This window comes from Castor canadensis, chromosome 11, assembly GCF_047511655.1.
Source record: "Castor canadensis chromosome 11, mCasCan1.hap1v2, whole genome shotgun sequence".
In the NCBI taxonomy this organism is placed as follows: domain Eukaryota; kingdom Metazoa; phylum Chordata; class Mammalia; order Rodentia; family Castoridae; genus Castor; species Castor canadensis.
In genome coordinates this window covers 138,410,075-138,422,563 of record NC_133396.1, presented here as the reverse complement: position 1 = coordinate 138,422,563, position 12,489 = coordinate 138,410,075, and the positions used below count along the sequence as shown (strand labels likewise).

Sequence of the window (12,489 nt, the reverse complement as noted above, 5' to 3'; positions counted from 1 at the left end):
CCTGACCAGTTGTTTATATATTATATAGAAGACCCCTTGGTGGTAATATATATAAACAGTGGGAGTTTAGGGAGTTAAAGTTTGTTAGGCTAGCTATAGAAATTTGGGGAGTTGATTAGGGTGGCATTAAAAGGGGAGGCAGGAAGTGGGGGTGGGTGAGTGGGGGCCTGCTGGGTTCTGTGGCCCTTGTGTGTGCTTGAGTGTATTTCTGTTGTTGTAGTGTAGAGTGCTTATGTCAGGGATTACAGGGGGTTGAGGTTGTGTAAAGTCGGTATAGTAGGTTGGTCAGTAGGTGGTGAGTGTGTAGGAGGAAGGGGTAGTCTGGTGACAGGTTTGGTGAGAATTGCAGGGGAGGTTGAGTGCAGGGGGAAAGTAGATAAGAAGAGGCAGAAAGAGTAGTTGGGAAGGAAAGCAATGGATTTTAGCACAGGAGGAGGAGAGAGAGTGAAGGCGGTAAGAATAGGGATGAGAAAATATTGATGTTAAAGTTGATAGTACAGAAAGAAAAAAATAAAATAGGAATAAAAATTTTTTAAACCCCCCTCCACAATAATATAACAAACAAACAACAACAACAACAAACCAGGAAAAAAAAACACTGGGTTCAGGAATAATAGAATTTCAGTCTTAGTTTACTAAGTTCTGGAGTTGTTCCTCTGGCATCCAGTCCTGGTATTGGCATATAAGCAGAAGTTCTGACATGGCCTCACCAGGCTTTTGAGTAGTGTTTTGTTCTTCTGTCTACCAGTTAAATTGAAATTGTGAGGTGCTGTAAGTTTGCCAGATCATGCAGAGTTGTCATTGATTTCCACAGCTGATAGCTGTGTTACCCTTCAGCTGTAGCTGGTTGGTCAGCTCCTCCCCAGTGAGGTGAGGCAGTTCAGTTTTGAATGCTGCCCTCTGGTTCAGGAGATAAGTTCTGTGATCCACTTCCTGCCCTGCTTTGGAGGTGGTGTGTTTGTGTACTGAGGGATCAGCACTGGGAGTTTAGTTCTTTGTCCCCTTCCCTTTCTCTGGGTCAGGTTCATCATCCCACCTGCCCCCTCTCTTGTCCATGCTAGATTACAGTTCACTGTTTTTCTGTTTTCTGGGGTAGTTCAGTTTTGGGTGCTGCTATCTGGCTCAGGAGATGAGTCTGTGATCCACTCCCTGCCCTGCTTCTGGGAGTGGCTTATCGCCTGCCCACTCTTAGCCTTCACTACCTTTCCTATATTTGTTTACTAAAAATTCTGTGCTGAGTTTAGCCCCTTGCCCCATCCCCTTTCTCCAGTGCAGGTTAGCGTTCCACCTGCTCCCTCCACTGTATGTGTTTGATTATAGTTTGCTGTTTGATTTTCACTTTTGTTGGGATGAGGGAATCAGTCTGCAATGAGGGCTGTGCTGGTTTATGTTCCGGGGGTGGTTGGGGGGTTCCTGCATGGTACGAGGTGCTCACCTGTTTTTTTCTGTCAGTTGACGCACAGGCAGGTTTGGAGCCAGTGGTGGAGAGAAATGGCTGCACTTTTCTCAGTGCAGCCTGGCATGGGGAGGCTTTCCACGGGCTAGGGTTTCAGGACGTCAGAAGTTTGATTCTTGTTGATGCTTTATTTCTGCTTGATGGGGGAAGGAGAATGAAGGAAAGAAAGAAAAAAAAATCACCGTGGGGGAGGAGGGTTTCCTAGGGCTGGATCCACATTGCTGTCATGAGTTGCAGCTGTTAGGTGCAAATAAAGGCTGATTTGAGGGTCAGTCTTTGAATTTTTTCCTGCACGTAATGTGATCACAGTTTTTATTTTGGCTAGAAGGAGTCAGAATTACCCACGTGTGGCTCCAATGTCTCAAGGAGGTTTTTGGAGTCATGGAGCTTAGGCTTTCTGCTTCTGTACCCTAGTCGCCATTTTGGATCCTCCTAAAGTTTTGTAGGTGGTATTTTTTTTGGTGGTACTGGGGATTGAACTCAAGGCCTCACATTTGCTAGGTAGGCATTCTACCACTTGAGCCATGCCACCGTCCTTTTTGTGCTCCAATTATTAAACACTCAAAGAATAACTTAGTTAATAAATGTGCAAATGAGTTGAGCAGACAGTTCTCAAAAGAAGTTGTACAGTTGATGAATAAGTCCTTGAAGGACTGTCCAACATCCTTAGCCATAAAGGAAAATGAAAATCAAAATTACACTGAGATTCCATTTCACCTCATTCAGAATGGCAGTCACTAAGAAAACAAAACCAAATGTTGGCAAGGATGTGGGGGATAAGGAACCAAAATACACCATTGGTGGGAATGTGAATTTTGCAGCCACTGTGGTGGTTAGGACCATCACATATGATTCCGCTGCACCACTCCTGGGCATGCATCTGAAGGAATGCAAATCTGCGTACCCTAGAGACACCTGCACTCCCTCTTTAGAGCAGCACTGTTGACAATGGCCAAGCCATGCGTTCAGTCTGGGTATCTATCACCTGATGAATGCATAAAGAAAGTGCGTAATAAATACAATCAAGTATTATTCAGTCGTAAAGAAGAATGAGATTGTGTCATTTGTAGGAAAGTGGATGCATCAGAGAGCACCATGTTAAACAAAACAAGGCAGACCGAGAAAGACAAATGTCATATGTTTTCTCTCATATGTTGAGTGTAGACCTAAAAAAATAAATGACAGTGCAAAACAGAGACTTTTCAGGTGTGGAAATCCTTCAGTGGGACCAGGAAGGAAGAAAAGAGAAGGTGAAGGGGGATAAATATGAGTGAAGCACTTTACTTGTACTTATGAAAATAGCAACATGAGCCCCGATAAAATTTATTGTATGGATGGGGAGTGATAGAAAAGAGTAGCACAGGGGATGAGTTTGATCAAAGTATATTCCATGCATTCGTAGATACATGACAATGATACCCCTTTGTACTATAAATATACACTAATAAAGAGATGTGTCTTGGAAACAGTAAGCATAAGAAGGATGGATTTGCCATACTGGATGATATCTAAAACCAAAATGCATTATCATAGATTGCTAGGCCATTTTATTATATAAATGAGTAAAAGGTCAATTGAATCAGAAGATAAAATAGTCATTTACATGTACACATGCCATAATAGATTGAAATGAATTAAAATGATTTGGAGCTCTGTGTTTTTAACTTTGAGAATCTTCTATTGGAACTTCTTGAGATGTCTCTGGTGAACTTGAAGTGGCTAAAGAAAACTTTAAAAAAACCTGCAGTGGTCTTTTGAGACTCAATTTGCATAATAGGTAGGATATATGCAAGTAAAATTTATCTGTACGTTTAAGTGATTCTTTCTAGATTGAAATAATTTGTTTCCTTCTTAATTTTTGTGAAACATACCTTAAAATAAATGCTCCTTCTGTTTTAGGTATGCTTTTCAAAATGCTTCTTCATCTTGGGGTGATGGTAGAGAAGTGGGGGTTATCCAGTTATAGGTGTTTTGTTGATTTTATGGTTTCATAGATTATAAAATATTTAAATCTCTCATCCTCTTCTGTTAATGAGAAATTTTTACTTATTTTTATAGGGAAGAATGGACAGAAGCTATCCAGGCTGTGGCAGACAGACTGCAGAGGCAAGAAGAGGAGAGAATGAACTGTAGTCCAACTTCTCAAATTGACAATGCAGGAGAGGAAGAGATGGACGCTTCTACAAGTCACCACAAAAGAAAGGTAGACAGTGACAGCTTATCTCCCGCTAGCACAGCGCTTGTTCCTCTGCAGGACACATGCTCTCACCACATGTAAGACAGGAGTCAGCCAGTTTGCTTATGAGCTATGTACAGTGGCTGTTACTTTATACTTTTTCAGGTTTATTTAACTTGAAATATCTATCATTTAAAACCAAGTGATTTACCAGCACTTTAGATCTGATTGCTGATGAGGTTTGCAAGAGAGTTGTGACTATCACACATCTTTATAATTTGCATTTTCCCCTTGTTTTTAAATACGATTTTAGAAACTTGAAAATGTTTTCCTTTTGCATTTGGAAAAGCAGAAGCAGACATGGCCTTGTGTGCTTCCTGCTTAGTGCCCTCATCCTTTCTAAAGTCAGCTGAGACATGAGCAGTCTCAGAAATAATGGCTTTTCTTTTAATACCTGAGCCAAATTAGGAAACCAGGCTTCCTTTCCTCAGCCCTCCAGCATAAGTCCCAACTTATGGAAAATGTAAATAATGTTTTTCACTGCTACAGAAAATTCAGAAGCAACTTCCTTAAGAAAAAATGGTATTTTGAAATTAATCTCAAAATTAGGGTTTTGAAAGGAGATCAACATGCCATTATCTCTCTATAACTTGGAATATATTTGATATAACAGTTTATGAGTTAATCTTCAGGTAAGAAAACACAAATACTCAAGTATTATCCATAATATTTGATTGGGTTTTTTTGGGGTGTGGGGTGCTGCAGTGCTGGTGATTGAACCTGAGCCGAGGGCTTGTGCATGCTAGGTAAGCACTCTTAACATTAAGCTATACCCCAGCCCCAAATTTGATATTAAGAAAAAAATGGAAAAATATAAAATTTAAGGAAAAGAACTCTGGAGTTATACTGCCTGAGATCAGATCCTCTCTCTTCCACACACTAAATGTGATCTTAATAATAACAGTCACAGCTTTATAGCGTTCATTATTCTTCCCTAATGTGAAGTTTTGTTTTAATTAAAGTAATATTTGATGCTTAATCTTGGCCAGATGTGTATATGAACATTTGTCATCTTTGTGGACTAATCCTCTTTTTGGTTGAACTGAGTACCTCTTAGGTCAGTTTAACTTGCTGTGTTCCACAATCAAAAAGAACAACAATTTAGCTTTAATTACCAACTCAGAAATAAGAAAGTTTCTTTTGCATAGATGTGTGAAGATGTACACCATTAACTCAAAGTATTACTATATTGACAAATTTAAAATCAGGTCCCAATTAATTTTATCTTTTGAATTTTAGACTTCCCCATTCAAAAATAAGCTATTCCTGCTCAACCCTCTGTAATTCTCTGGAATTCCTAAACATCTGCTTAATAGATTCAGGTTACTGTTAAAGCAGAGGTTGAAAATGGGGAATTTATCACATTCTAACTTTAAGCACTATGTCCAGTAGATGGAAGATTTTTGGAAATAGACAAGGAAAATTACCAGAATGTTTTTAAATGAAGAGACAATTTTAAGCAGTGTAAAAGTGGAAAAATAAATGAGGATTTTTTTTCCTGTTAAGACTGGTTATAAATGATTATAAAAGCATAATACATTTTCCTGTTTTGAAAATTTCTAGTGTGTATTTTCTTGCAATTCATCCCCATCAGTAGTTATCACTTGTAAACATTTATTGTATGCTTATTTTGTGGTAGGCTTTCAGCAGTACTTTCATATATACTATCTCTTTTAAACCATCTAAGAATCATCTGAGTAGATAACTTTTAACCCATTTTATAATTGAGTCATCTGATAGACGAGTTCATCCTACTCTAGCATACAAGTCTTTTAATTAAACTGTACACACTTACTATGGAACTTAACTTGGTTTTTCTGGTTCATGTATACTGACTCTTTGCAATCTGTAGTTCTTGTAATATAAGCAAGTTATGCAGGAAATAAAATTATGTAAATATTCTCTCTTAGTATTCTTTCTTAAAATATTGTAGAAAAGTTGTTCAGCACAATGCCTGGATTGAGTTAATTTTGTTTGGAGCATTCTTGGGGAAATTAATTAGAATTTTGATGTTACAAAATAGTGGTAAAAAGAGAGAACCTCAAAGTCCTATTGCTTGAGTGAAATCCTGGCCTTGTGTGTATAATGGTGTGGGAGTTTCTTAATCCTTTCATCTTTTTGTTCCTTTATCTACCAAAGGACGATAATAGTAGTATTTTTTAACTCATAGTTGTGAGGCTTAAAATTAGGAAGTATGTATAAAGTGCTTACATATAGTAAGTATACAAGGAATATTAGCTACTAAAGTTAGCTAGTACTCTGTTTGGCCACATAAAGATAATTAAATATAAATTTCTTTGTAAAGATTCTCTTACAATTCTTTATAAAACTGATTCTCCAAAATGAAAAGTTGATAGAATATTTTTCATTTATTTGGGACTCACTGTCTTACCCATACTTGATTTCCATTGTTCTTGATTTCATTTCATTTTAAATGAAATAATTTAAAATAGTTTTACTTATGTTCTGGTAAAAATACAATAAAATAGTTTTAAATGACAAAACATGTAGAAAGGAAACATTTGTACCATTACCTGATGTGTAATGGACCTAATGACTCAGTTACAAGTGATCAACTGTTAGTGCCACTTGCATATAATAAATGACTCTGTAACTGTATCCTTTATGTGTATCAAGTATCATGAAAAGAATCACAGAAGTTAAGAGGTTTTTTTTAGTTTGGACTAACACAAATTCAAAATAAGAATGTTCTTTTCATAATTTGTGGAGTACATTTGCTTCTTTACATTTTGCAGATGGGTAATGGGACTTAGGGATAGCTATTGGTTGTGGTGGTGATGCTGAGTGGTGTTGACTGCTGTCTCTTGTACGGAGCAGACAGCGAAGTGATTACTTTTCATAGTCATAAAATATTGCCACAGTATCTATGCTGTAGTTAGGGTTCATGGAGAGGGAAGAATAGGGAGAAGAGAGGCAAGGACCTGGCAACCAAATTTTAGTGCTGTTTTATATTTGCATTTAAAGAGGGTGTTTCAAAAAAACTTGATTAGAGGACTCAAAAGTGTCTAGTTTTGGTCTGCCAGGCTGCCATTCTTCTATTCCCACCCTGATACGTATATGAAAAGGAACAGCATGTAAGGATAAAAAGTTAAAAGAGAAAGTTCTGGATTTTCAGTTGTTCGGTATAGGCCGTTCTATAATGTCAAGATGTATAAGCAGTGTCTTCTACATTCTCATTAACTCCAACTTGGGATTAGAAACCATGCAGTGATCAGTCCTGCTGAGATCACATGGTCTCACCTTTGGGTCTGCTGACTCAAGAGGAAGGACTGGCATAATCACTGCTGAGGAATTGACTGGGCCTGTGACTCCATGGCGGAGCCCTGAGCTGCCATGTGTGAGGACCAGTGTTGGACGAGATTTGCTTGTCCTTGTCCAGCGAGAAAGAACGTGGTGGGAGTGATGTGGGCAGACAGCCAGCTGCAAGGCTTCCTTCTCCCCTTTTACTTACTTGGTTTTGCTTTAACATTGTGAATCTGTTCAAAATTCATATGCCAGCACCTTGCTGTTCTTTTCTAGGTTTCTTATTTTCCTCATAAATTATGTACTTGTGTTTAAAATGTTACTGCATTTAAAGAGTAACTGCAGCACTTACTCTTTTTGATTTCAGTATATTTACCAGATATTCATTATACATACATATTGATCTCCTGACCTAAAACCACAAAATAAACATGTAAAGGAAACAGTATAGCCACATAAAAATTTCCCTAATAAATTCTTAGGATTGGATTTTAGAGAATTAATTTTTCTGAAGAATATCCACACTATTTATTCATTCATTTGACAGTATCTCACTGTGTAGCCCAGGCTGGTCTCGAACTTGCAGTTCTCCTGATCTGCCTTTTAGGTGCTGGGATTATAGGTGTGAGCTACCATGTCTCGCTTCATGTTTCCATTTTTTAAAATTAAAGTGTTTTTTCTATCTTATCCCTTGACATCATCCAAAAGAGGAAAACATTTTATAATAGCTTATATTCCATTTATAAAGAGCATGTGCTGTCTGTGTATGCCATTCTGAATGTCAGCATTTGGTAGTAAAGATACCTTTTAATTTTCTGAAGTTTTGTCAAAATAGATATGAATATAGATATGATATAGGTTATGATATCAAAATAGATATGATATAGGTTAAAAGGCAACCTATATGTCATATAGGATGCCTTTTAACTAATACCAAGTTCCATGAAAATTCCATTTTTTTAAAGCATGACAAAGTGACAGAAGCTGTGAAATTCAATTAAGGCTATCATTTTTAAAAACTTCATTGTCTCTAAGAGTTTCAGTGCTTCAGGAATAGAGTAATGTTTTATAACTAGACATTGCTTTTCATCTGAGAATATCATAAAGCAGTGTATATAAATTACTTTCTGTTTTTATCCCCTAATCTCAGTTTTATTTTCTATGATACAAGTAATTAGGTATAGTTTACTATCATTTTCTAGTGCTTTTAGATAAAAATTAGGAAGATATTAGCATGTGATACTCCTGGTTATGAGACTCTCAGCTGTTTATTGCCATGGTGCAAACTCCCCCAATTGTAATACCTTAGAATGATAGCCATGCACTGTTTCTCATGATTTTGTTGTTTGGTGGTTCATTTTGATGGTCTTGCATAGCTTCCTTCAGCTGCATGTGGGCTGAGTTGAAATAAGAAAAAAAAAAAATCCAAGAAAGGCTTTCTGTCTTGGCTTTCATGTCTGTTATTTTGTCTGTGGTACTTTGTTTACTTTAGCTGTGGTCCCTTGGGGGCAGTGCACATGGTTTCTCTCTTCATGTAGTATCTTTATCTTCCAAGGCCTGCCCACCTGCTCTTTCTCTCTAGCAAGATAACCTGGGCTTCCTTATCGCAGGAGAGCTGCATTTCTAGAGCTTCCTAAGGAGAAAGGATAAGCTGCCAGATGTAAAGGCTGGCTCTCAAGCTGGCAAAATATCACTTCGATCCCTAGTATATGTTCAAAACACAAAACAGGCCAAGCCAAGGGTGTGAGAGTTGACTCTACTTCATGGGAAGAAAGCCCCTATCTTTGGAGACTGCCTACGTCAAGTAGTTCCCCTATTTTTTAAATCTGCTAATAAAATTAAATCTACCTTACATTAACTGTTATCCACTCGAATACTGTATTCATTCAAATAATACTCGAATGTTACTGTATCCCATATATTTACAACCACGTTATTTTCCCGTTACCTTTTTGCCGCTTACCTTTTCCTTTGAAGTAGAGATATTATTGAATGGTTAAGACATTATAACTTGACATTTGGAGAAAATTATCAACATTATAGGCAATAAATTATGTTGAAATGAATTTAAGTATTATTTTTTAACATTTAGAATTTTTACATGTGTATACATGAAGGTTGTTGGTCCATAGTTTTCTTGCAGTATGTTTGTCTGTTTTGGTATCAGAGTAATTCTGGCTTCGTAGAATGAATTGGAAACTATTTCTTCATTTTCAGTTTTAAGGAAATATGTGTATAAAATTGGCACCATTTTTTTTCTTTAAATGTTTGTAAAAATCACCAGTGAAACTATTACACCTAGAGTTTCACTTGTTGAAAAGTTTTTGAGTGCAAATTCAATTTGCATTAAAAATACAGGGATAGTTATCTATTAACTTCTTCAGTGACCTTTGGTAGTTTGAGATAAGCACGGAATTTGCTTTTCATCTCAGTGTCAGTTTTACTGGCAAAAAGCTGTCTCTTCTGTTCCCTTTGCGATCTTTAGAAAATCCCTTTAGTTATTTAGAGTATCCCTTTAGAATCTATAGTGATTTCACCTTTCCTATCCCTGGCATTGGTAATTTATATTTTCTTATCTTTATTTCCCTGATCAATCTGGATGGAGACATCAATTTTTATTGATCTTCCCAAAGAGCAAGCTTTTGGTTTTATTGATTTTTTTTTCTCTACTGTTTTCTTTTCTTTAAAAAATTGAATTGATTATTGCTTTATCATGTCTTTTTTTCTAAAACTTTGGGGTTTAGTTTACTTTTTCCTTGTTTTCTAAGGTAGAAACTGAAGCCAATTGATTTGACACATTCTCATATTTACTTCTGATGGATGGCAAACAGAAATAAGTTATAAAAGAAACTGTGACATTTAGTGACTTCTCTGTGCAGTATAAAACCTAAGTGCCTAATTTGTATTCACAAATCTCTAAACTGAGCTTAAAGTAAAGAAAGTAATTAGTATACACAGTTCCCATCAAAAAGCCTATTTAAGTAATAGTAAAGGAATTTCAAAAGGAGGTAAGACCAGAAAAATGAAAAGCTGGGTAAGGGACGTATATTGCTTGACAATTTTAAAATTGTAGAAGTTTGTAGTAAAGCAGAGCACATGAAGTATATACAGTAAGGGACTGTAGTGAATAAGAGCCAGGTCCACCTTGAGAATTGTGGAGATCACCTGACTCAGGTAGGTATTAGAAGGGAAACTTAAAAAGGCAGATTAGACATTTTCCTTAGTGACACCTGCCTTCTTGTTCTGAATTGCACCAGTTGCTTTCTCAGAAGTCACAACTGCTGTCTTTTGTAGTTTGCAACTGAGATCCAGGGTTGTACTCAACATTTCTTTCTGGATTCCATCCTTATTTTGCTGGAGTGCATTTCCAAGTAGCTCCTTCAGAAGCACTGCTCTTTTGGGCATATTTGGAAATGTTTTTGGTATATTCTTGACTATCACATTGTCTGAGGGTAGCAGCACTATTAAATCCATGAAAACTCATGTCCGTGAAAATCATTTTTTACCCCCATGCCCTTTCATTAGACTGGCTGAGAATTTGTACAATCAAAATAATTTTCTTCAGTATTTGAGTACTGCTTAAGTTATTTTCAGCATCCTTGATTGCCAGTGAGACGACCAGTGGCAGTTCAGTTCTTTTTCATTTAAGGTTACTTTGAAATTGATAAAAACAATTTTGAGCAGATATTGCAAATATATACATACATGCTAACAAATTAACTGTATCAAATATTTCATAGTAGATTTTCTAATTTATATTTTTCAGACAATGAATGATTTTGACTATTTGAAACTACTAGGTAAAGGCACTTTTGGGAAAGTTATTTTGGTTCGAGAGAAGGCAAGTGGGAAATACTACGCCATGAAGATTCTGAAGAAGGAAGTCATCATTGCAAAGGTAAATGATTACAGGGTTGGCAATGAATGTTCATCTGCAGTGTAAACATGTGTCTGTGCTCCTTGATGCACGTACTAAAAAGTAGAAGGCCCATTGATAAATCACAGTAGTGATTGTAGTCTACTGCTGCTGTAATATCTATTAATATTTATATGAAGGTTTTCAAAAGTTTATGATACTGTATCAATTATACTGAAGCTATTTTATTCCCTTGAGGGAGTGGAGATGTGTAAGTTTGTATATTTTTACTATATACTTGTGATGTCCACCACTAACTACACTAGTGGTGCTTTTTAATATTCTAACCGCCCCCCCCCCGACAGTCTATTTTTCTTTGCTGTGACAAAATACCAAAGAAACAGTTTAAAAAGAGGAAAGGCTTATTTTGGCTCACCGTTTGAAGAGGTTTCAGTTTGTGGCTACTTGGGTCCATTGCTTCTGGGCCGTGGTGAGGCAGAGCGCTGTGATGGGAAGCACGAGGTGGAGTTCAGGAAGCAGAGAGACAGATCAGGAGCCAGGGGTGAGATGCACTGCTCCACAGCACACTCCAATGACCTCCTTTATCCAGCGAGGCTCCACTTCCTACAGCTCTTCCCATCTCCCAGTAGTCTGTTCAGTTATGACCTATCAGCGTGTTCATCCAACAATATCAGAGTGCTCATGGTCCAGTTATTTTCCAACAATTCATTAACTGGCAGCCAAGCCTTGAGCATTTGACCTCGGGGCGGGGGGTGGGGGGAAGGGGCTTTTACAGCCAAGCCATAACAGCCCAATGTTCATAATTTGTTACTAAATGAAAGAGTAGAACAGTGTAAATGATTTTGTGCTCATAATTTGTAGAGTTTATATTAACCTCAGATGGAAAATACCTGAACCAGATTTTAAAATACTAGAATGGTGAGACTGAAAGAAATGACAGTGTTTGAAATTCCTTTGGGAGGCCTTAATTCCCACACCCTAACTTTATCCATCATAGACCTTTGCAAATAATTAACATGTTAACAGTGTCACTTCTCACCCTGAGTTCTGCCTTGAATCCCAGTTTGAGAGACATACTTTACAAATTAGTCTATGCTCTATGTCTTAATTCAATGATATATAATATTATGGTTATACTTTAAATACTACTTTAACTTTCAGGCATTTGCAACTGTAGCTCCCTCATCCAGAGTGCATTGTTCCTTCTGTGTGTTCCCTCGTCTTTGTGCATTTGCTTCCATCTCAGCTCTTCACAAGTCAAAGTCTCCTATTGAAAAGAACATTTGCTCTGGAGTTGTGCAGGCCAAGATTCACATCCCACCTAATAACCTGTAGCAACCATTTTTTTAGGGGTGTACTCTTCCCTAAATGGCATTCGAGAATGTTTGGGAGGTCACATTTATTTGCTCAACACAGTGACTCACGCAAAGGGGCACTTCTCACAGTTACTAGATAGAAGCCTTAATAAATAACCTGCAGTATGTTGTCCATGAGTTTTGTGTTTTTTTCATTTGTAAAGTTGGTAGAATAAAATCTACTGGCTTTCAGTATGATAAGGATCAAGATATGTAAAGTAGTTAGCATGTAGTTCCTGGCACTTGTCATTAACTAAACTGCTATTTTCTGGGAGGAAGTATAGTGTAGAAGCCTTTGCCA

General features: G+C 37.2%; 1 protein-coding gene and 1 long non-coding RNA gene across 8 annotated transcripts in view; one reads left to right on the top strand and one right to left on the bottom strand.

The window, feature by feature from the left end:
* The window catches only part of LOC141413986 (uncharacterized), an 85,009-nt gene extending 81,490 nt beyond the window's left edge, over window positions 1-3,519 (bottom strand). The window contains exon 1 of the long non-coding RNA XR_012439106.1: window positions 1,436-3,519. This is a non-coding gene — a long non-coding RNA (uncharacterized lncRNA). The remainder of the gene's footprint in view (window positions 1-1,435) is intronic.
* The window catches only part of Akt3 (AKT serine/threonine kinase 3), a 286,879-nt gene that overhangs the window by 178,283 nt on the left and 96,107 nt on the right, over window positions 1-12,489 (top strand). For all 7 annotated transcript variants that reach the window (XM_074048785.1, XM_074048783.1, XM_074048781.1 and 4 more), the window contains 2 exons: window positions 3,515-3,659; window positions 10,723-10,854. In XM_074048785.1, the coding sequence (XP_073904886.1) occupies window positions 3,515-3,659; window positions 10,723-10,854 (277 nt within the window). The remainder of the gene's footprint in view (window positions 1-3,514; window positions 3,660-10,722; window positions 10,855-12,489) is intronic.